Source organism: Podarcis raffonei, chromosome 9 (genome assembly GCF_027172205.1).
Source record: "Podarcis raffonei isolate rPodRaf1 chromosome 9, rPodRaf1.pri, whole genome shotgun sequence".
Taxonomy (NCBI): domain Eukaryota; kingdom Metazoa; phylum Chordata; class Lepidosauria; order Squamata; family Lacertidae; genus Podarcis; species Podarcis raffonei.
The window spans coordinates 68,654,831-68,679,605 of record NC_070610.1 but is presented as its reverse complement, the minus strand read 5'-3'; the positions used below and the strand labels follow the sequence as shown (position 1 = coordinate 68,679,605).

Here is a 24,775-nt window from a genome sequence, read left to right as displayed (position 1 = left end):
GATCTGGCAAGCCGGAGTGAGCTATGCAAGACCACTGGGCGACTATTCTTTTTCTAGAAGACGGTTGCCCCAAGAATACAACACCCTTGTTACATTTTTTATATATTAAAAAATCAACGTCAGCTCTATTCCAAAGGTAGACTGCCTCTAAAAGTGGACGTTTAGCTATCTCACTTACAGATCGCTCCTCCACAAGGTGTCTCCTAACCACCTGATCAAGCCATCTCTAATCTAATGGCCATCGCCAGTACTGGTGGCAGGGAATTCCAGGGACCCCCTCGGGGTAAATCATCCCGACCTAAGCGGTTTGTGAATTGAGCTGGCTTGATCCTTTCCCCCAACATCACATGAGTATCGGATCCATTCTGTCCCACTCCCGTTCAAGTTGCCTCCAGAGAATGTGGGCTGGCTGGGGGTGGCTATATTTTCCCCCTCCTCCGGGGAGCCCCTTTCGCTTGTCTCCGTTTATGAATTATTCGCAACCCGCGAGCCTTGACGGGGGTGGCGCGGGGGGGGGGGACCCGGAATCAGCCTGCTGGTGCGTAAAAGCGCTGCTGGCGCCGAGGGCCGCGCGTCCCTGGTGCGCTCTGCGCCTCTCCAGCGTGGCCAGGGGTGACCCTCGCCTCTCCGCCGCCGTCTTCTTCCTCCTACGTTCCTTCTCCCGCCGGGGGTCTTGCGAGGCGTCCTTCTCTCGCCTCCCCCCCCCACCCCCCGCCCAGCCTCGGAAGGGCTGGAGAAGCGAGCCTCGTTTAGACTCCAGGCATGTAGGGGAGAGCTGTGAGATCACCCGGGTTATAAATATCTCCGTGCCAGCAGCTCCGCGCTCTCGGATCGCGCTCTCCCTCCAGTGGGCCGACGATGCCTTCCCTGCGCGCCGGAGCGCACGCCCGTTTGCCCCAGAGGTGCCGCGGCATTCGCAGCCGCCTCCGCAAAATGCCCTGCGCGTCCCTCCCGCTGGAAGAATGAGCTTGTCTTTCTTCCTCTGCCTTCTCTTTCTCAGCCACCTGATCCTCCTCGCTTTGGCACAGAAGGAGACGCTGCCCCCCAGAGCGCAACTTGGAGACGCGGCTTTGCGTGCCAAAAACAGCAGCAGAAGCAGGCTTGGAAGTAGGAATACCACTTCTTCTTCTTCCTCCTCCTCCTCCTTTTCAGCCCCTTCCCCTTATTTCGCCCCCTCTTCGGGAGTTCAAGGCAGCGGTTCCGAAAGGAGCAGTTTCCAGTGGAGCCCATCCGGGCGCAGAACCGGCAGCCTCTATTGCAGAGTGGGCATCGGTTTCCATCTCCAAATTCACCCCGATGGGCATGTCAACGGCTCCCACCAAGGCAGTATCTTAAGTAAGTGCGTTTCGCTACTCTCTCCGCCCCTTGCCTGGGGAACTGGGGCCACTCGGGGACATAAAATTCAATGTTGCAGTTCAGGGTATTCATTTTTTAATTTATTTTTTAAAGAGCATTTTTACTGGTTGCTTTTATAGGACTCTGTGGGTAGGTGCTTATTCCTAAACGTTCTTTAAAAAAAAATCGTACGCATTTTTAGTCTTGCTCGGCGTAAGTGCGGCTACCTACCTGCCCAGATCCCTTGGGACCCTAGGACTAAGAACTTTACGCATTTGATGTAAATTCGGTTAAAATGAAAAGCTTGGCTTCTGGGCACACGCTGAAGTCCCTGTGTTGCAGCCCAGAGCCGTTCAGAGGGACGCAGCTCAAAGAGATGGAATTTTCGCCAGTGACTTCGACAGCAAGTAGATTGCTCCCATAGCAGGTGGAGATCCTCATAATCTGTCTTCAATTTGGCCTCTGGAGGGAATGCAGAGAAGCAAGGTGGACTTCCCCACCCCCCCACACCCAAAAAACCCCAACTCCCTGGCTTGTTTTTATATTGTTTGTCCTTCTTCATAGAAGTTTACACCCTGATTGGGGAGAGCTGGGAACAGAGGTCATTCTATACGGGTGTCTGCGTGCTGGGTACACAGCATTTTGTAAATGGAAAAGGGCCATTAATAACTTTACTACTACTGATGATGGTGATAATGATAATAACAATAGTGATGGCTTTAAGCAGGGCACAGACTACTGCAGGTTTTTCTTTGCACAAATCAACGGTTTGGTGTCTTCTTTGCTTTTGAGTGCCTTGCCTCTGCTCCTGTCCTATTTGAATTGTGGATTCAGACTGCAGTCTGATAACCCTTTACCTGGGAGTAAGCTCCTTTGAACACCTTGGGCCTTGCCTCTGGACGGACATGGGTAGGATTACATCCCACTTCCTCTGCACACTTTCCTGGAATTAAGTTCTGCTGGGATGTACTTAAAAAGTGAAACACGCCAGTATCAGCGATAGAACAATCGCATGATAATGTGAACAGCTGAATAACTCAGCATGTCATGTTCACCTGTTGGTGAACATTTTATGTTTGGCCGATAGGAACCATCAGAAGCGGACTGAAAATTCCAAATGCAAATGGGAATAGTGATGGGAATACACAGTTTGAATAGCCAATGTCCAGCTTATATAGCCAGCAGCCAAACGTTAAATGTTTTTCCAGGGCTGTGGCAAGAGGGAAGATCATGTATTTAAATGTTCCCACAATCCTTGTACGTTGCATGTCAGGAAGGAAGGTTTAGATTAGCTAAACTGTATTTCTACATAGAACCCCCACTTTTAAAAACATCCCCCACTTTCTCAGTTATGAAGTTATGAAATACGCAGTTCTCTGTCAGCAGTCTGATACAGGACAAACTTTACTGCTCAAGTTTCTGTTGCAATTGATTAAAAAAAAAAGGTGTGTGGGGGGGAAGCAAACTACTGAGAATAACAGTGCATCTTGGGACTTAGCAGAACTGAAACTAATTGCAAGGAGTGGTTAGATTTCTCCGGCAAATTCTAAATGACAATAGGTTTTGTTGTAATATGAGACCATTTTGGCACGTTATGTGGTATTTTTAAATAAAATAATTATGATAAATTTTATTTGGATTTTCCCCTTCAGCATTACTGAAGAAGTAAAATCCTTGAATTTAGTAAAATGCAAAGATTACTGTCATAAAGTTGATCGAAAGTTTTAAGTTTTCCTCCTGCAGTGCAAAGGGATTAGTGACTATCGCTGGGAGTTTAATTTTTAAAAGGGAAAAATAGTAATGTTTTAAGTATCTTCCAAGTCCTACTGAAATTCTGGAATGCTGCTCTGAAGTGTCTGATTTCCATGAAACTTTGTTTTGGCTCTGTTGCCTCGTGCAGGTGTCCTAGGCCTAATTCTCACTGGGGTGGCAACTTGTATGTCACTCCAAACTGCAGGTTGGAGAAGATTGGACAGCTTCTCCCTGCCCCCCCCAAAACTCATTGCATGTAGAGATCTAGCATGTCAGGGTGATTGCTAGAGTAGGACCCTTCTCCCTAACCTGCTACTTTCTGTATACAGGCAGAGTTATAGCAAAGAGCCACTCCCTGCAGTCTGGAATTGTGCATCCCTAATTGAGGGGCACTTGCTGATCAGAAGGTCGGCGGTTCGAATCCCCGCAAAGGGGTGAGCTCCCGTTGCTCGGTCCCAGCTCCTGCCAACCTAGCAGTTCGAAAGCATGTCAAAGTGCAAGTAGATAAATAGGTACCGCTCCGGTGGGAAGGTAAACGACGTTTCCTTGCACTGCTCTAGTTCTCTAGAAGCGGCTTAGTCATGCTGGCCACATGACCCGGAAGCTGTACTCCGGTTCCCTCGGCCAATAGAGTGAGATGAGCACTGCAACCCCAGAGTTGGCCACGACTGGACCTAATGGTCAGGGGTCCCTTTACCTTTAACTGAGGGTGGGAACTGAGGTCAAATGCAGCCCTCCATCCTCTCTGTCTGACCTCTCAGACTCTCTTGAGGCCACACACCCCACCAGCCATGTTCTGTGTCCCCCATCAATTGCTTTTCTCTGGCAGCTAAAATGTGTCCTTGAACTATCACAGCCGCTCTAGCCTGGATGGAGAGATGCTGGGATGGTGATACAGAAAGTCCTGTTGGCTTTTGCATGGCTGGGATGTAGCCTTCCTGTCTCTTTTGTTGCTCCACCCACTTTTGGCTCCGCCCCCACCCATCACTTACACAAATCAGTGGGCCGCAAATCAGCCTGGTCCTTTTGCTTACAGAGCTGTAAGCGATAAAACATGGGTCAGCAAACTTTTTCAGCAGGGGGCCAGACCACTGTCCCTCAGACCTTGTGGAGGGCCGGACTATATTTTGAAGAAGAAGAAAAATGAGTGAATTCCTATGCTCCACAAATAACCTAGAGATGCATTTTAAATAAAAGCACACATTCTACTCATGTAAAAACACCAGGCAGGCCCCACAAATAACCCAGAGATGCATTTTAAATAAAAGGACACGTTCTATTCATGTAAAAACATGATCCAGCTCCTGGGCCTTAGTTTGCCTACCCATGCAATAAAAGGTTAACTTCATAACCATGCTTTCCCCACTGACTTCCAGGAGAATAATTCTGATTTAAATAAGATTAAATTAGATTAGAGGATCTACCTGTTTACCTCTGGCTTCTTGTCTTCTGTGCTCACACCTCTCCTAGAATACCTGTGTGGCTCCCTCATTCTCTTTTCTTTATTCCTTGTTAATCATTGGAACAAAGACGATGTACTTGCGACATCATTTCCTTTGCATTCAGAAGGTCCCAGGTGCAATCCCTTTACATCCCAAATAACCAAAATCCTACCACTTATTAATTTCTAGGATTTATTGCACTCAGGTTCTGCTTTTTAGCTTCCCATAAGCATCTGCTTGGCTACTGTGAGAAGAGGATGGTGGACTAGACGAGTTTTCAGTCTGATCCTGCAAGGCTTTCCTTATGTTATTAAGAAATAATAATGAATGTTCAGAAAAGAAGCCTGGCTGCCGACTGATGGTGTTGACTCCTAAAGAATCAAAGTTGTGCATTGGTTAGTGTTGGGCTAGGATGGAGGAAATCTGGCTTGAAGAATCCCTGTGTCAGCCATGAAGCTCACTGCATGACCTTGGGCCAGTAACTATCTTTTACCCTAACCTACCTCAGAGGGACACGGGTGGCGCTGTGGGTTAAACCACAGAGCCTAGGACTTGCCGATCAGAAGGTCGGTGGTTCGAATCCCTGCGATGGGATGAGCTCCCATTGCTTGGTCCCTGCTCCTGCCCACCTAGCAGTTCGAAAGCACGTCAAAGTGCAAGTAGATAAATAGGTACCGCTCTGGTGGGAAGGTAAACGGCGTTTCTGTGCATTGCTCTGGTTCGCCAGAAGTGGCTTTGTCATGCTGGCGACATGACCCAGAAGCTGTACGCCGGCTCCCTCGGCCAATAAAGCGAGACGAGCGCCGCAACCCGAGTCGGTCACGATTGGACCTAATGGTCAGCTGTCCCTCAGAGGGCTGTTGTGAGAATAATGTGTGTGTGCAGAGGTGGGGGAAAACTGCATATATCATATTGGGCTTCATGGAGTAAATATAATATGAATGAACGAATGAATGCAGCTCTGCACATTAGTGTTAGGGAAAGGTCATTGGTCACATTAACTGCCATGTATTGCTTAAGTGCTTTAGCACTGTGGTTTCTGAGCTATGGTTTGTTTGGCCTTAGCTCCTGGGACAGGAGCAAGTCAGGCATTGCTACCCTATAGGGCTAGAGTTACAGGGAAGCCGGGGAGGGGCTGCTTCCTTCAGGGATATAGATTGGTCTCAACTAGGGCCAGGGCCTTTTCAGTACTGGCCCCGACTTGGTGGAATGCTCTGTCACAAGAAACCAGGGCCCTCCGGGACTTGACATCTTTTCACAGGGCCTGCAAGACAGAGCTGTTCCGCCTGGCTTTTGGTTTGGACTCAGTCTGACCCTTATGTTTCCCTCCCCTTAAGGTTTTGATCTATGGGCTACTATTAAAACGAGGCTGCATTTAAAATTGTATTTTAACCTGTATTTTAAATTGGGGTTTTTTCCTCTCCCCCCCCCCATTATGTTTTTATTGTAATTTTACTGGTGTTAGCCACCCTGAGCCCGGGTCTGGCCAGGGAGGGCAGGGTATAAATAAAATAATAATAATAATAATAATAATAATAATAATAATAATAATAATAATAATAATTATTATTATTATTATTATTATTATTTTCCTCTTTCTGTTTAAAAAGTAAGCTACTCAACTTTACGTGTAAAAAGTAAAGAAGGACAACACACAGGCAGCAGTTCTACCCAACTGCCAACTAAGAAGCAAGAGAGCCTGTGGTGCAATGGGTCAGTGTGTCTGGCTGTTTACCAGAAGGTTGTTGGTTTGAGCCCACCCAGGAATGGTGTGGGCCTGCACTGCAGGGGGCTGGACTAGATGACCCCTGGTGTCCCTCCCAACTCTATGATTCTATAAGCAAGGCAACTAAATAACTTTATGCTTGCTGTGCTGCCTGTATTTATGTTCTGACTGTTCTGCAATAATTCCCCAGCCCATTAAAGCCCCTTCGTGATACAATTCCTGGCTAAGGGGCTTGTTGTTTATTTCCTTCACTACCAGGTCCTGGGCCCAGTGCACTGTAAGTGGATTGGCTCCTTTGGTCCACTGCAAAAGAAGGCTCTGATGTGCATAAGATTTGCACCTGCTTTGTGTTATGTGCCGGTTTGTGTCCTATTTTGCAAACCTAGGAGTAAGTCCCTTTAAACACAAAGTGACCTGAATAAACATGTACACCATTGTACTGTAAGTTAGCTATACAGTGAATTCTTAATGAGTACCTGTTCTTTATATCCTGCACAGTAGGAAACATGCCTAAGCCTCTTTGCAAAGTTTTCACATTTTGCATTTAACCTTTTTTGTTGTTGTTGGGGGTTAACTACCACGTGTGCATCTTGTGTTTGCCGAAAATGACATCTAGGGAGTACCTGATCTCAGGAGACCCCACCACAGGAAATATACTTCTTGGTTGCCAGGGGAGAAGGAAGGGGAAACGATGGAGTTTCCAAATATTTGAAAATGAGACATAAACAAGAAAAGTGTACCAAAGGGGGAAACAGAAACTCATTAGGACCCCATGGTTTCCTATGGCCCGGTATCTAAGCCACTCGCTCATCAATCACAGCTCTGACTAGTGAACAACACAAACAACGCTGACACCAAACTCTACATACACTAAGCGTAATAGAAACACTGCCACCCGACCCCACCCCCATCCATCTTCCCTCTCTCCACCCCCCCTTTCTCTTTTCTTTCTTTTTTCTTCTCCCCCTAATGCCTCAACAAATGAAACGGATTTGTAAAAATGTTACATGGGGAAAAAAAAAATACGAGGCATTACACATCTGTAAAACAAGAAAATCCTAAATAAAATATTAAAAAAAAAAAATCACAGCTCTGACTTCACTCATTGGTTAAAAACACTGATAGGTGGTAGCAGTCAGACTGACTCATTTCACAGAAATTGCATAGGAGGTACCTGCATATTTCACTTCATAACTTTTCTTCCAGGAGAGCTAGAAACTTACTTTTAAAAAATGAGGCCCGTTCTGGCCACGAGCCTAGTACATCAGTACCCCTGTACCCTATGTGAAGCATCAGTGCCGGCCCTACCATTAGTGAGTGTCATTAAAAGTCAGCAGTGTTATATTATCCCGTTTATGATTGCTGTTGCATTCTGAGCACACAGGAGAGGTGCTTGATGGACTTTCTGCCTTGGGTTCCAAAATAACATAGCTGGCCTTGGGTACAATGCAGCACGAGTTAGCAAGGGGTGGGTTGCTGGCATTTGCTGCCCTGGCTCAGGTGGCAAAATGTCTTGGGTCTTTCCCTACCCATTAGGACGGTGTGTTTAACATGAATTTGTAGAACCCTGTTCCCATCATCCCTGACCACTGGTCCTGCTAGCTAGAGATGATGGGAGTTGCAGTCCACAAACAGCTGGTGTAAAGGATCAATCTTAGGGCAAAGATTTGGACTATATGAGTTTCAGGAACGTTCTCATTCTGAGGATGCAGTGAAATTACTTCCAGAATAATGGGCTTTGGGGTAACTTGCTAGACAGCTTTTATCTCTGTTACAGAAGCATCCTTCTAAGTTGCACTGGTATCACTGCTGTTTAACCAAACCTTTTATTTACGCAGCAAGAACCAGAACATTTGAGTCGCTGCTGAGCAGTTCCTGCTGGAAAAAAGCGCTTATTGTGTCAGCAGTTTACTGCGATTCATCCCACTTTCCCCAGCCTCTTTATTTCACTGCATTGTTCGCCTCTCCTCGAGTGCTTAGTTTGAATTATCCATCTGCCTCCAGCTGTTCCTTGTCAAATCTCTCTCTTTTTATTTTTCATCTGCTCATTTTCTTTCAGTATCCATAAATATTTACACAGTGACAATGAACTATAAAGATAGTATGGACCAGGCAAAAGCAATCGTTCACAAATGGCAGCATCTATTGGATTCCCTCCCCCCCCCCAAAAAAAACACAACCCAAAGAAACATGAAGGGAAAAAAAGGAGAAAGAGGAAAGAGGAACATGCCCTCTTCTGTATTTATTTATGCCTTTGGCTATGCATGATTCCTGCATTCCAGGTGCCCAGTTTAATGGTCTCATGGACAGCCAGTGCCATTCCATAAATAGTTATCTGGTACTAGAAGCACATGATGAGGGTTCCAGTACTGTGTCACTTACAATTTTCCATGACCAAATCATAGGGCCACTTCTGGACTGTCATTATTTTGCAGGTGGGATTCAATTTCATACAAGTAAATTCAGGTTGTGCAATTGAAGTGGATCTGATGGTCTTGCACAAACCTTTCCAACCATTACCACTTCTTGTGGTCAGGAAGGTGACAAGGAAAATCATTGGAAACTGGGGGGGAAACCATTGTTTGACATGACATGTCCTATGTCTGTACATTTATGGGTCCGGGGGGAGGGCTTAGTCTGTGTGAGAGAGTGTGTGAACAGGGTAAAGGTAAAGGGACCCCTGACCATTAGGTCCAGTCGTGGATGACTCTGGGGTTGCACGCTTATCTCGCTTTCTGGCCGAGGGGGCCGACGTACAGCTTCCGGGTCATGTGGCCAGCATGACTAAGCCGCTTCTGGTGAACCAGAGCAGTGCACGGAAACACCGTTTACCTTCCCGCCTATTTATCTACTTGCACTTTGACGTGCTTTTGAACTGCTAGGTTGGCAGGAGCAGGGACCAAGCAACGGGAGCTCACCCCATCGCAGGGATTCGAACCGCCAACCTTCTGATCGGCAAGTCCTAGGCTCTGTGGTTTAACCCACAGTGCCACCCACGTCCCTGTGAACAGGGTAGCCACCGCCAATTATGGCAATACGTACTACTGTTATGAGACACACACACACCCCAGAACCTGGGAAAGGGTTTAAACAACCCCAACTTTAGCTCCAGATTTCCTTTTTTTTTTTTTTTTTATAAATTTTTTTATTGCTTTTTTCCAGAATCTAAATCCATCATCAATAACACAACAAAAGCGGTTTTACAGAAAGAAAAAGAAATTAAACAAGAAAAAATTCATTTTTCGAAGTCTTTTTTTTTTTTTTCATCATCCACTGGACTTCCCCATCTCCTCCATCCCTGCATTCTTTATAATAAATATAAACAGCAAATTAATACCTTGTTTCCTGTGTTTTTGTATTTTCATCTAATTATTCACTCTGAAATTAAAACTTTTCTCAATCATTAACTTTGTTTCTATCAACTCCGAATTTCAATACTGAAGCATATTTACCTCAAACCTTAGCAAATTTTTAACATTCATATATCTTATAATGTTTTTGTAAATAGTCCTTAAATTTTTTCCAATCCTCTTCCGCAGCCTCTTCTCCCAGGTCTCGGATTCTGCCAGTCATTTCGGCTAGTTGCATATAGTCCATCAGTTGTGTGTGCCATTCTTCCAGTGTGGGTAGCTCCTGTGCCTTCCAGTATTTAGCTATGAGAATTCTTGCTGCAGTCGTTGCATATAGAAAGAAGGTTCTGTCTTTCTTAGGTATCCTCTGGCCCACAATGCCCAAGAGGAAGGCCTCTGGTTTCTTCTGAAAGGTATACTTAAATACCTTTTTCAACTCGTTATAAATCATTTCCCAGAAGGCCTTCACCCTCGGGCATGTCCACCAGAGGTGGTAAAAAGTTCCTTCAGCCTCCTTACATTTCCAACATTTATTATCAGACAAATGGTATATCTTTGCAAGTTTGACTGGGGTCATGTACCACCTGTACATCATTTTCATAATATTTTCCTTTAAGGCACTACATGCCGTAAATTTCATACCGGTGGTCCATAACCTTTCCCAGTCCTCAAACATAATGTTGTATCCAATATCTTGTGCCCATTTTATCATGGCTGATTTGACTGTCTCATCTTGAGTATTCCATTTAAGCAGCAAGTTGTACATTCTTGAAAGCACTTTCGTCTTAGGTTCAAGTAATTCTAGTTCTAATTTTGATTTTTCCACCTGGAAACCAATTTTTTTATCTTTTTTAAAGATCTCTAAAATTTGGGCATAGTGAAACCAGTCTCGCACCTTCCCTTTCAATTTTTCAAAGCTCTGCAACCTCCAAGTGTCACCCACTCTTTCTATTATTTCACAGTATTTTGCCCAGCCACCCCCCATATTAAGTATTTTTGTGGCTTTAGCCTCCATCGGTGATAACCACCTCGGAGTCTTGTTTTCAAATAAGTCCTTGTATTTAGTCCAGACAGAAAACAGAGATTTCCTTACAATATGGTTTTTAAACAACTTATGAGACTTTACCTTGTCGTACCACAAATATGCATGCCACCCAAAAGCATTGTTGAACCCTTCCAGATCTAGGACATCAGTGTTTTCTAGCAAAAACCAATCTTTCAGCCAGCAGAGGGATGCAGCTTCATAATACAACCTTAAGTCCGGCAGGGCAAAACCCCCTCTTTCCTTTGCATCTGTTAATATTTTAAACTTTATTCGGGGCTTTTTGCCCTGCCAGACAAACTTCATAATGTCCCTCTGCCACTTTCCAAAACATTCCACTCTGTCCACGATCTGTAGGGTCTGGAACAGAAACAGCATTTTTGGCAATACATTCATCTTTACTGCTACAATTCTTCCCAACAAGGAAAGTTTCAATCTTGACCAGATTTCTAGATCCTTTTTAATTTCAGACCAACATTTTTCATAATTATCTTTAAACAGATTCAAATTTTTCCCAGTCAAGTTGACCCCCAGGTATTTCACTTTATTAACAACGTTTAGTTCTGTTTCCTTCTGAAACCCATCTATTTCTAAAGGTGTCAAGTTTTTTGCCAAAACCTTAGTTTTTTGTTTGTTTAACTTGAATCCCGCCACCCGACCAAACTCAGAAATTAATTCCAATACTCTTTTTGTGCTGGACACCGGCTCCTGTAATGTCAAAACCAAGTCATCTGCAAAGGCCTTCAGTTTATATTGTTTTCCTCCGACCTGTATTCCTTCCACCTGCTGATCCTTCCTGATCAAATTTAGCAAAACCTCAAGGACAGAAATAAATAGCAAGGGTGATAGGGGGCACCCCTGTCGTGTTCCTTTTTCAATTTTAAACTCTTCTGTCACCACATTGTTTACTATCAATTTAGCCTTTTGTTCTGAATATATTGCATCTATGCCATTTTGGAACGCCCTTCCCACTCCCATCCCTTCCAAATTCTTCTTCATAAATTTCCAAGATATATTGTCAAAGGCCTTCTCCGCGTCTATAAATATCAAAACTGCTTTTGTATTCAAATTTGTCTGTAGAAGTTCCAGAACGTCAACAATGTTCCTAGTATTATCTGACAAATGCCTGCCAGGGAGAAAGCCTGCTTGGTCTTTATGAATAACTCCATTTAAGACTTTTTTCAATCTATTTGCCAAAATGTCAGCAAAAATCTTGTAATCCACTTCCGGAGGCGGCGCGAAACAGCAATGGCGGTCCTCTTCAGTTGTTGAAGAGGGGCTCCGCGGAAAAGGGTCGTGCGCTGCGGCACAGCGACGACCCGTTTAGGAAAACCACGGGTAGAGTGAGCCCGTGGCCGTGGGATTCGGCGGGCACCAGGAGCGACCTCGGATACGCAGAAGGGACCCCGTAAGGGGCTCCGGAACGTGGAGGGGGTAGCGGTGCTGTGAATCCATCGCTCTTTCCGCGGAAGCGAAGCCGCGCGGCTGCTGCTGATGAGCGCTGACCTTTCTTCTTTGAACATTTGATTGGAAACAACAAACTCGTGAGTAAGAAATTTGAGGCTTTATTTGGACATCAAATTGGTGAATTTCGGCTGAAAGCGGGAGACGCTAAAAAGGAAGTCAGTCTTCCGTCCCTGTTTAAAGTACTGAGCAAAGTTTTTTTAAAGCGGAAGCGTTGAAAGGAGTTTAAAAGAAATTGGAACTTACCCTGCAAGTTTGGATTTGATTGTGAGACTGTGCTATACCTCTCTATATTTTGTGGATTATAAAGTTATAAGCCCCAGCTCACGGGCTGCCTGGATACAAAGTAACATCAGACTGTGGCAACTGTGTATAGAGACATAAAGTTACATTGGGCTACTTTGCAGTTATAAAAAAGGAACTGTTGTTCACACCTTCGCAAAGAACCTTTATCATCTGCAGTTTAAAGTGAATTTAGAGGGTTTCCCCCCCTTATTTTGGATTTTACCATATTTGGGAATTAAATGGTGGAAACTTTTGGGGAGCTCCCCCTGCTGGATTGTGGAAATATAAACCTCTGAGAACTGCTGGTTGTTTTGGAAATCTTTTTGCCTGGATGATTGCTTTTCCCATGGGATTTACAATTTGACCTTGAAACCTAGACAGTTGTGGAATGAGTGTGGCAGGAAAAACAAGGGCTGCCAAGAAAGCAAAACAAACTGAACTATTGCAATCAACTTTGCCTGTGCAGCCACGTAGATCATCTGTTCCAATTGTGACAGGTCTGCAAGAAGGACAATTTAAACAGCCAGTTTTGGAGGATATGGCTGCAGGAGGATTAGACCCTATTTCTAAAGAAATATTGGATCAACTGGCAGCATTAAATAAGAAAGCTGATGAACAAGCGGCTAAATTTGACCAGGTTACAGCAACGATTAATAAGTTGACAGACCAAGTTGCTCAAAACACACAGGCGATAGGAAATTTTGAAAAGACTATATCAGAGAACCGAAAATTAGCTGAGGACGCAAACACGAAAGCAGACCAAAACAAAAAAAGGATTGAGGAATTAAGAGGGGAAGTAAGACCACTGAGTAGACAGGTCACTGAACAACAGGCCTATCTGTCTATGGCGGAGCTGAAAAACCGGGAAAGTAATCTTAGGATTAGAAATATTCCAGAACTAGAAAAGGAAGATTTGGCTGGCTTTTTGACTGCAGAAATATCCAAGTTCTGGGGTTTGGCAGAAGAGAAAGACTTCAAAATCGTCACCGCTTTTAGATTGGGAAGAGTGGCCAAGAAAGATAAACCAAGGGATTGCTTGATCATATTGAGATACAAGCAAGAAAAAGACAACATACTTGGCCTACATTTTAAAAACCCATTGGTGATACAGGGAAAGACAGCAGAAATCTTCAGAGACATACCAAAACAATTGTTGGACTTAAGAACTACATACAAGGATCTGGCAAGATTATTAAGAAACAACACAATCCCTTACAGGTGGGAATTCCCCCAAGGATTATCTTTTAATTTGAAAGGGAAGAAGGTGAGAATCAGAACAGCAGAAGAGCAAGAAAAATTCCTAAACGATCACGGGGAGGACCTTCGAAAAGGGACAGCAGGTACCTGGCCACCCCCCACGCCTGGTACAAAAGATCCACCTCCAGACATAGACGAGAAGGGAGACAACCCCATCGGCTAACAAGCTGATCCAGGATGTCTCTGCAGCTTTTTAGTTGGAATATCCATGGGGCAAATTCCCCTGAAAAAAGGAAAAGGATTTTTCACATTTTGAGGAAAGAACAACTAGACGTCATTTGTCTCCAGGAAACCCATGTGACTAGGCTCCACAGAAGAGTGCTAATAAACAAGCGACTAGGCCAAGAATTTATTTCATCAGCTAAAGAAAAGAAAAGGGGAGTCGTGATATATGCAAAGGAGAGCCTAGCACCAAAATTTGTGTTCAAAGATGAACAAGGAAGAATTTTGGCGATCGAAATACAATCACAAGGAGAAAAATTTTTGATAATTGGAATTTATGCACCAAATGAGGGGAAATCTGAATTTTATGGGAAGCTGCATGAGACAATGCTGGACCATATGGACTATAATAACATCATTCTGATGGGAGATATGAATGGGGTTGTCTCCACACACATGGATAAGTCACAAAATCAAAATGTGACTAAAGATGGCAGACTACCAAAGACTTTTTTTGAACTCACAGACAATATGGACTTGATTGATATCTGGAGGACAAAGAACCCCCTAGGTAGAGAGGGAACATTCTTTTCTGAGGCCCACCTATCCTGGACAAGAATCGACCAAATCTGGATATCTAGAGGACTGGCACCCAAGACCAAAAAAGTAGAGATCTGCCCTAAAACTTGCTCCGACCATAACCCCTTGAAAATGGACTTGAGACTTACACCAGCTGGATCCTTCAGATGGAGAATGAATGATGCATTGTTTAGAGACCAGGAGATAGTGAAGAAGGCCCAAAAGACGATGAAAGACTACTTTGAACTAAATTTGAACACTTCGGTGGAAAAAAAAACAATCTGGGACGCAAGCAAAGCTGTTATGAGAGGGTTTCTGATACAGCAGAATTCTATTAAGAAAAAACTCTGGAACGGTAAAAAGGACAAGATCTTGGAAAGGATAAAAGACGGAGAGAAAAAGTTGAGACTAAATCCAAAATCAAAAGAAGTTTTGAGAGAAATAAAATTCCATCAAGCACAATATGCAAAACTGATAAATCAAGAAGTTGAATGGAAAATCAAACAGATGAAACAAAGATCATTTGAATCGGCAAATAAATGTGGGAAGCTGCTATCATGGCAGCTGAAAAAGAGACAAAAACTGAACTTTGTTACCAATCTAGAGGTTGAAGGAGAATGTATTCAGAAACCAGAGGAAATTAGAAAGTGTTTCCAGAGATATTTTAAAAAATTGTTTTCCCAAGGACCCCAAGTGGAGACTGAAATAAATAAATTTTTAAAAAGCTATGGCCTACAAAAACTAACACAAGACAAACAAACTGACCTGAATTATAAAATAACCCAACAGGAAATCGAAAATGCCATTCAGAACATGCAACTAGGCAAATCCCCGGGCCCAGATGGACTTACCTCCAAATACTATAAGATATTGAAGGAATACCTGACTCAGCCATTGATGGAGGTATGTAATCAAATTATGGAAGGGAAGGGGGCACCAGAATCGTGGAAAGAGGCATTCATCACTTTGATACCAAAATTGGAATCTGAAAAGACTCAACTTTAGCTCCAGATTTCCAGCCTCGATGGCCAGGGCTAAGGGGTTCATCTATCCTTTCGCTTGACCTGTGTTTTGGACTAGGATCTTATCAAAGATGCATGGAAAATGCAAAGAGAGATTTTGCTTAACCAAGCTTCGATTAGGAGGGCAATATCGGATTTTTGCAAGGCAGAGCCATGTAAGAAGAAAAGCTCTTGGACCTGGGGGAATTAATCGGGACATAATACAAGCAAAATAAAGGTCAAGCAGGACTGTGGATCAGCCCCAGAGAAACACTCTTTGGACCCACCAGCACTGTACAGAATGGTTTAACAATCAATCCCTCTTCGCAGGAAACTCTGAGTGTTGCAGCTCTGGGAGGGGAATAGAGGGTCTCTGTACCCTTAACAAACTACAGCTCCCAGAATTCTTTGGGGAAAGCTGTTTAAAGTGGCATGATGCTGCTTTAAATATGTATGGTACAGATGGGGCATTTTTCAGCTTACATCTTCTTTTTAGAGAAGGAGAGGTGTGGAGCTGAGCAGCCCATACTTGCTTTTGCTTTAGAACGTTCTGCATCGAGTAATAATATGCTTTTAACAAGTTCAACCATTTTCCCTTTTGCATCTCGTCTTTCATGTTATGACCCCCTAATAGCTAGTGCTTAGATTGTTCTTTCCAGGCTTTCGTAGCCCTACAGGGGAGATTCAGAATGTGCACTGCCATGTAAAAATAGTACCCGCTGCACTCCCTCGCTCTCTCCTTTTAGAAAGAACTGATCCTTATGCGGATTCAGAGCCAGCGTTGTTCACCTTCAGCACAAAGTAAATCTGCTCCTTCTATCGTGCGTTTGCTTTTGATAACCCCCTGAGCCAGAGCAACAGAAGACAAGAGGAAAACATGCTCTCTTCAAAAGCAAACCACCAAAAGATTTGAGAGGCAGGATGAAGCGAGGACAGCAGCAGGAAAATGGAAAGGCAGAGATGGGCCTCCGATGTTGTGGTCCATCACAAAGGAGGGACGCGGATGGCGCTGTGGTCTAAACCACTGAGCCTCTTGGGCTTGCCAATTGGAAGGTCAGTGGTTCGAATCCCTGCTACGGGGTGAGCTCCCATTGCTCTGTCCCAGCTCCTGCCAACATAGCAGTTTAAAAGCACACCAGTGCAAGTAGATAAATAGGTACCACTGTGGCAGGAAGGTAAACAACATTTCCGTGCACTCTGGCTTACTTCACAGTGTTCAGTTGCTTCAGAAGCAGTTTAGTCATGCTGGCCACATGACTCGGAAAGCTGTCTGCGGGCAAACACTGGTTCCCTCAGCCTGAAAGCGAGATAAGTGCCGGAACCCCCACAGCCGCCTTTGACTGGACTTAACTATCCAAGGGTCCTTTACCATCCCAAAGCATTCAGTTCAGGATTTGACCACACTTCTGCTTGTCCCATGCCTAGAAAGCATGGGTCTGCGCGGTTTCCCACTTGCCCTGCTCCTTTTTCAGGGAAAATCCACTCTTTAGTTCCAAATCAGAACAAACAGCTATCAACCAAAAGCCCAATTGCCGTTTGCTCTGACTGAGCGCTAAAGAGTAGTTTTCCCTGCAGGAAAGTGGTAGGAGAATCATAGAGTCATAGAATGATAGAGTTGTAAATTTGGCCACTAACTTGCTAGCAGTAATGTGGCAGTCAGAATATATTGCATGGATATTATACCAACTGCATTGCTTACATAGAATCGTAGAATCTTAGAGTGGGAAGGGACCCATGGGTCATCTAGTCCAACCCCCTGCAAAGCAGGAATCTCAGCTAAAGCATCCATGACAGATAGCCATCCAACCTCTGCTTAAAAGACTCAGTTTTTAAGGAAGGAGAGTCCACAACCTCCAGAGGGAGACCATTCCACTGTCAAACAAGTCTTACTGTCAGAAAGCTCTTCCTGATGCTTAGTCAGAATCTCCTTTCAGGTAACTTGAATCTATTGGTTCAGGTCCTGCCCTCCAGAGCATGAGAAAACAAACTTGCTCCATCTTCCATGTGACAGTCTTTTAGATATTTTAAGATGGGACGTGGGTGGTGCTGTGGTCTAAACCACAGAGCCTGGGGCTTGCCGATCAGAAGTTCGGTGGTTTGAATCCCCGCGATGGGGTGAGCTACCGTTGTTTGGTCCCTGCTCCTGCCAACCTAGCAGTTCGAAAGCACGTCAAAGAGCAAATAGATAAATAGGTACCACTCCGGCAGGAAGGTAAACGGCGTTTCCGTGCGCTGCTCTGGTTTGCCAGAAGCGGCTGAGTCATGCTGGCCACATGACCCAGAAGGTGTCTGTGGACAAACGCCGGCTCCATTGGCCTATAGAGTGAGATGAGCGCCCTAACCCCAGAGTCGTCCTTGACTGGACCTAACGGTCAGGGGGTACCTTTACCTTTACTCAGTCTCTTTTCCAGGCTAAACATACCCAGTTCCTTCAACCATTCCTCAAAAGGCTTGGTTTCCAGACCCTTGGTCATCTTGGTCGCCCTCCTCTGCACACGTTCCAGCTTGTCAATATCCTTCTTAAAATTATGGTGCCCAGAATTGGACACAGTGTTCCAGGCGTGGTCTGACCAAGGCAGAATAGAGTGGTACTATTACTTCCCTTGATCTGGATACCAGACTTCAGTTGATGCAATTTGAGAGCCCAAAGTCCGCAGCTGCAGAAGCTGCACCATACCTGCCAGTTGCATGGGCCAATGTTTTGTCAATGTGGTCGAGTGATCAGAGTGTTGGCTAAGGCCTGAGAGACCAGGGTTCAAATCCTCACAAAGCCATCAAGCTCACTGCATGACCTTGGGCCAGTCATCAACACTCAGCCAGAGTTGTTAGTAGAAGAAAAAGAGGAGACTGGGAAACACCTCGAGCTCCTCAAAGCAAAGATGGGGTATAAATTTAACAAATAAACAAAGTCCTGAGTCCTGAATATAGAGAGGACCAGGTAGCCCAATGGGCTAGATCCCAGCATCGGGAAAAGAAGCTAAATGTTTGGGCTATTGTACATTGGCCTCTTCTTGTTTTATGTTGAGCAAGATGTGATTTAAGTGCTCATTTCATCCTTCTTCACTGCTTCAAGGAGAGGATGGTGGATGTTAAACCTGTGCTGTTCCCCAGAGCCAGCAGAGATCCAGTTTCTGCTTTTTCTGTGTTTGGAATGAGTGTCTGGGATGAGTTCAGCATTACTTTTCTCTAGTTTGGGATAGCTCAGTCGGTAGAGCATGAGACTCTTAATTTCAGGGCCACGGGTTCAAGCCCCATGTTGGGCAAAAGATTTCTGCCTTGCAGGGGGTTGGACTAGATTAAGGTTACCAGGTTTTTTTCAGAGAATCCCGGGACACTTTAAAAAAATAAATAAATAGAAAAAATGTTATTTTAAAAAAGTTATTACTATTTTTTTAAAAAAAGAAGTAATATCTTCTCTTCTGTGGTCTCCTCTGTCGCGTGGCCTTCCTCTGGGCCCTGGCCTGCTCTCTTGGAGCGCTAGCTGCCATGGAGTAGGCTCGGGACGGACATGGGCTTGGCCACATGTCCTTGCCCTCCCGGTGCTCTCCTACATCTCCTCCTCAGTGGCGGCAGTGGCGTGGCAAGGTCGGGGCTCCCCTCTTTTTTCTCCTTCCTCTTCCTCTCTCTTCCTCCTCTCCTTCTCCCTATGTCAGCTCTGAGGTTTTCCTGGCCCCGGAGCACCACTGGGGAGTTGGCCGGGTGGTCAGGTGCTCTCGTTCCCAGCTCAATTTGGGTCACGGGTGGTGGTGGTCAGTGGTTCCCCCAGTTGGCGCGCTGGGCGTCCCTGGTTCCCCCTTGGTAGTGGCGCGGCAGTGGCAGCCTCAGCAACCCGGAGCCAGCCTAGTAGCGCAGTTGGCTCTGGCTGGCTTCAGGAGCTACTCGCTGCCATGGCGCCCGCCATTTTGCCTCACTGGAAGTCCCCCTATGATGTGTCTTGTGCCGTCGAATCAATCACGCAACATTCATTCCCTGCTAATAAATCTACAACACTTAAAATATAAATCCGGGGACATTAAATGAAATCCGGGGACGGATTTTGTCCGGGGACATATTTGTAAATCCTGGGACTGTCCCCGGGAAACGGGGATGTCTGGTAACCATAGACTAGATGACCATTGTAGACACTTTCAACTATATAATTTTGAGAATGCTATGAATGCATAGCCAATGAAACTGGGTAATGACAGCAGGGAGCTCCTTGCTTTCTTCAACCTAACAGCTGATCAGGGTTCCAACAGTCACATCTTGCTTCTCTGCATCCTACCAACAGACCGTCTGTCACCAACCCTTGTGAGCCTGCAGTTGTCTCTCCTCATGAGCAGTTAGAATGACCATGACACTTCCATGGTGTCCCACAACTCATCCATCTGCTGGGGAGAACTGCATTATATTTTTTTGCGGGGGTTGGAGGGGGAGCGAAGCCAAAGCTCTTCAGCTAATTGCTAGGGAACTTTCAAAGACTGAAGTCAGCATGCAACCTTGGTAAGTTTCCTAAACTCTCCTCCAGAGGCTTGCTTCCTTTCAGTTGCTATCGATAATATAAATGTGATGGCTCTGTGTCAATATAGGGTAGGAAGGGGGGGGCATAGCGAAGAATGATTATCTTGCTTTCATGCATCTGATGAGCAGAAGGATCCATTGGTCTTTAGCTGCAATCAGGGGGAGCTTGGGTAACCCTAGGCTGCAATGGTAGATATGCTAGATGCATGCATTATAATCAGGAAAATTCCTTGCAGGCATGTGCATCTTAGGCGAAATTGCATACCATAATGTGTATATTAGGAGAAAGTCATGCTAAAATGCTAAAGAATTTATCATTTTTTTAAAAAAGCATTTGCAAACTGATTTGGAGAATTGAATGTAAGATTAAAAAAAACAGCAACGAGGAAGTGAGAGACCAAAGCAGACGGATTTGCCAATCCCTAATTGCACTTGGCTTATTTCAAATGCTCCTGGCTGCTTCCAGATCTGCCTTTAACATGTTCAGGGGTGAATGTCTTCTTCTGCAAACAATATGCTTGGTGATCAGTAGAGTCTCAACGCTCCCCAGCACTGTGCAAAGCAGCTGAGTGTGTGTGAGAGAGAGGTCCGGGGTGTGTGTGTGTGTGCATGTGGTTAAAATCATTTGCAACGGATGCAAAAACCTTAGGGTATTCTGGAGGATCAAGCCTGCTGGGATAGGGTGCTCTTTATTCTGCAAGAACTGCTCCTAAACCCAGATATATGGAAGCAGCTGCGTCATGTTATGGTTTATTTATATACCCCCAAGTGGTGAGCATCATATCAATAGGAAAGAAATATATAATAAGAGTAGCAATAGATGCAGTCAATCAAAGCCATATAAAATAGCAAAATTACAACATACCCACCTGGATATGTGTTAGGAACACCAGTTAACCCCACAGCAAGGAAACAGAAAAACCATAAAGCAAGCCAGCCCTGTCTCTCACCTGGGGTGAACACACTCCCTTCCCATCTCTGACCTGGGGGATGTGTTTTACTAACTGAGGTTAAAACCCACACCATATATTTAAAGCACTCCTCTTATTCTTTAACAGTCATGGCTTCCCACAAAGACTCTTGGGAACTGTCGTTTGTTAAGGGTGCAGGCCTGCCGTTCCCAGCACCCTTAACAAACTATATTTCACAGGATTCTCCACGTCTGCTAAAGCGGTGTAAGAATGATGTACAATGTATGCTGTGGTTGTGACCAGACTTTTTCTCTGGCACAGAAACCACATCCCCTCTCTGGCTGCCATCAGCCAGCCAGCTGACTCATTAACCCCAGATTATAATTGCCAGAGCCTGGAGGGGAAATCTGGAGGAAATCCTTCTGTCTCCCACCCAAGGGACCCACAAAACGCCGCGGTTATCTGCTGGCAAGAGAAACACACTCTGTACATCCTCAGAGATGCTCTCATCTATCTAACTATGTCACTTGTTCCAACATTACACCCAGCCACTGAAAACAAGTTTCCAGGATTGAGCCCAGAGGCTACAGGAATCAAGCATGGGGGCAGGGAGGTGGTCCTGGCATAAACAAGCCTTGCTGATTTTGAAGGTTTGTTCTCTTCCCCCTAAACTGGTGGTTCTCAACCAGTGTGCTGTGTCACCCTGGGGTGCCTTGAATGATAGTCAGGGGTGCCGCAGGCAAAACTGGCCTCTGTCCCTCTTCCCTTCCCTCCCTCCTCTGATTCCCTCTGGCATCTCTGCCTCCGCAAGGCTTGCACAGCTGTTTGTTGCAGAAGCCCTGGCTATAAGCTCACCAGGCGAATGGTGTCTCTGGCGCTGGCCAGGGGGCACTTCCCAGGCCCCTGTGGGGCAGTGTGAAGAGGCACATCTCTTTGGGGCAGGAGGGGGCTCAGAGACTAGGGGTGGCAGTTGCAGATGCCCAGAAGACTCCCAAGGAAAGGGAGAGGAGAGGAGGCTGAGGGCACACCCCACAAGGGAGCCTGTTTGAAAAAGGGTGAGAGGCTGCCAGCTCTGCAGGCAAAGGGCTCTTGAACCCAGACCCAGACAGAGGGGAGAGGCATATGGGCCACTTGGCCCGGGCCTCCAATTCCAAAGGGGGCCTTGGTCAGCATATTTATCCATATTTTCCATTTTGTCTTTATATGCAGATACAGTTCAAGCCTTGAAATAAAATTATTTGTCAGCATAACTTTTGTGAAAATTATTTATATACTTACTTATTTATAAGACTTCAGTTATCCCCAGGGTAAAAAAAAAAGGGGGCATTGTCTACCTGTCCCGGGCCTCTGCCTGGCTCCGTAAGGCCCTACTTGAACCCCACAGAGGAGCCACAGAAAGAATGTAGTTGGTCAAGGGAGCCGTGGACCCAAAAAGGTTGAAAACCTCTGCCCTAAACCGTCTCCTGATGCCTTCCTGTTGAGGGCAGGTGGATAACCCCAGAGTGAGCAGCCATTAAATTCCACTCACACCAGTTGTGTCCTTTAAAACCTCAGGACGTCTATAAATAAATGTATATTCAGATAACCCGAGCAAGCAAGCAAGAAGCAATCAAGCATGAAATCACAGTTTAAGCCTAAAATGACAAAGCTAGTTTTTCTTCTTCTTCTTCCTCCTCCTCTTCTTTTCCCTCCCCTTCTTTTTTTTAAATAAAAAAGACCTGACAATGCATAAGATTTCTTTCTCTCTTCTTCTTTTCTTTGCAGTGCTGTGAAAAAACGAATTGTGTTTTATTTTGGGATTTCTGTCATCCTAGGTATTTTGGAAATATTTGCTGTGTCTCAGGGGATTGTAGGAATACGAGGAGTTTTCAGCAACAAATTTTTAGCGATGTCAAAAAAAGGAAAACTCCACGCAAGTGTAAGTAAAAAAAAAAACCAAGACGAAATAAAATACTGCATTTCCAGGGTATGTGTAAAATGTCTCTTGTAGCTTGCAAAAGAGTGAAAATATTGCAAGGTCGTCTGTGCTGCACCTTGTGAGATTTGAGTCCACAGTTCTACATATCATTTCATTCATTTCCCACCATTTCTTCCAAGGGGTTCAAGGTGGTATATGTGGCCCTTTCTCCTCACAACAACCCTGTGAGGTAGTTTAGGCTGAGAGACAGTGACTGGCCCAAGGTCACCCAGTGAACTTCGTGCCTGTGTAGGGATTCGAACCCTGGTCACCCAGGTCCTATTTCAACAACGCCACGCTGGCTCCCTGCTTACGAAAATACAGAAGAATGAAGTCCCCCTTGACCTTAAATTCCTCATCCCAGTCCAGCATAATTTTTGACCCAGTGTGCTGGGATAGCTCAGTTGGTAGAGTGTGAGGCTCTTAATCTCAGAGTCATTGTAACTCACTCTACATGGGGCTGCCCTTGAGAATGACCCAGAAACTCCAGCGGGTGCAGAATGCCGTGGCAAGACTCCTTACGGGGTCCTCGCTGCGGGATTACATTCACCCGGTGCTATACCAGCTGCACTGGCTCCCGGTGGAGTACAGGATCAGGTTTAAGGTGCTGGTTTTAACCTTTAAAGCCCTATACAGCCTAGGACCCTCGTACCTACGGGACCGCCTCTCCTGGTATGTCCCAAGGAGGACCTTACGGTCTTCAAACAAAAACATCTTGGAGGTCCCGGGCCACAGAGAGGTTAGGCTGGCCTCAGCTAGAGCCAGGGCTTTTTCGGCCGTGGCCCCGATCTGGTGGAACACTCTGTCACAAGAGACTGGGGCCCTGCAGGACTTGACATCTTTCCACAGGGCCTGAAGACAGAGCTGTTCCACCAGGCCTTTGGCCAAGGGACAGTCTGACCCCCTCCTCATAGAACTCTAGCCCAATGGTTGCCATTAATTTGATTTTGAATTGGTTTTAGAATGAATTGATTTTAGAATGCTTTTAGAATTTAGAATTTTAGAATTACTTTTATTGTTGTTAGCCGCTCTGAGCCCGATTTTGGCTGGGGAGGGTGGCATATAAATATATTATTATTATTATTATTATTATTATTATTATTATTATTAGTTTGAGTCCCGTGCTTGGGGAACAATAGGAGTCCTGATCTTGACTAGATGACCCTCCATCAACCATGTATAGCGGCAGCCCATCAAGGATTTTGTTTCAATATCCCGATGCTGCTGTCTGCCCAAGCTGTGTTGCACCAACTCTGCTCCAAGGGTTCAGGTTTCAAAGCCCTAACAAATCACTGAAGTTTCATTGTCTCTTACTGGATCCATATAGGCATACAGCAAAACTACTTCTACTTCTTTTTCCAAATCCGACATGGGTGGTGCTGTGGGTTAAACCACAGAGCCTAGGACTTGCCGATCAGAAGGTCGGCGGTTCGAATCCCCACGACGGGGTGAGCTCCCATTACTTTGTTCCTGTTCCTGCCAACCTAGCAGTTCGAAAGCACGTCAAAGTGCAAGTAGATAAACAGGTACCGCTCTGGCAGGAAGGTAAACGGCGTTTCTGTGTGCTGCTCTGGTTCACCAGAAGCGGCTTAGTCATGCTGGCCACATGACCCGGAAGCTGTATGCCGGCTCCCTCGGCCAATAAAGCGAGATGAGCGCCGCAACCCCAGAGTTGGCCACGACTGGACCTAATGGTCAGGGGTCCCTTACTGGCCCAGGAGACAACCTTCAACAGATGAGCCTGCAAACAGGGTCTTCTGCAACCCTGGCTAGGTTTCATCATAGATACTGTAATGCAGGGATGGGAAGCCTCAGGCTCATGGGCCAAAGTGGCGATCCAGGCTCCTTTTTTTGGTCCCATGGAATCTCCCCAGGCCACACCCTTCACTGGTCTTGCCTCACAGCCAGGTTTTGCCTGGCTGGAATGTGCCCATCCTTCCTCTTGCTTGCCTGGATAGAGGACAGAAAGTGGTGTTATAAGAAAAACTGCTCCCTTTCTCTTATGGGGTATT

General features: G+C 45.4%; 1 protein-coding gene across 2 annotated transcripts in view; it reads left to right on the top strand.

The window, feature by feature from the left end:
• The first annotated feature begins 548 nt into the window (after positions 1 to 548).
• The window catches only part of FGF5 (fibroblast growth factor 5), a 35,309-nt gene continuing 11,082 nt past the window's right edge, over positions 549 to 24,775 (top strand). Inside the window, exons 1-2 of one of the 2 annotated variants that reach the window (XM_053404316.1) lie at positions 549 to 1,335; positions 22,621 to 22,724. In XM_053404316.1, the coding sequence (XP_053260291.1) occupies positions 963 to 1,335; positions 22,621 to 22,724 (477 nt within the window). In that variant the 5' untranslated portion in view covers positions 549 to 962. The remainder of the gene's footprint in view (positions 1,336 to 22,620; positions 22,725 to 24,775) is intronic. The other variant, XM_053404317.1, reaches the window with a different exon arrangement.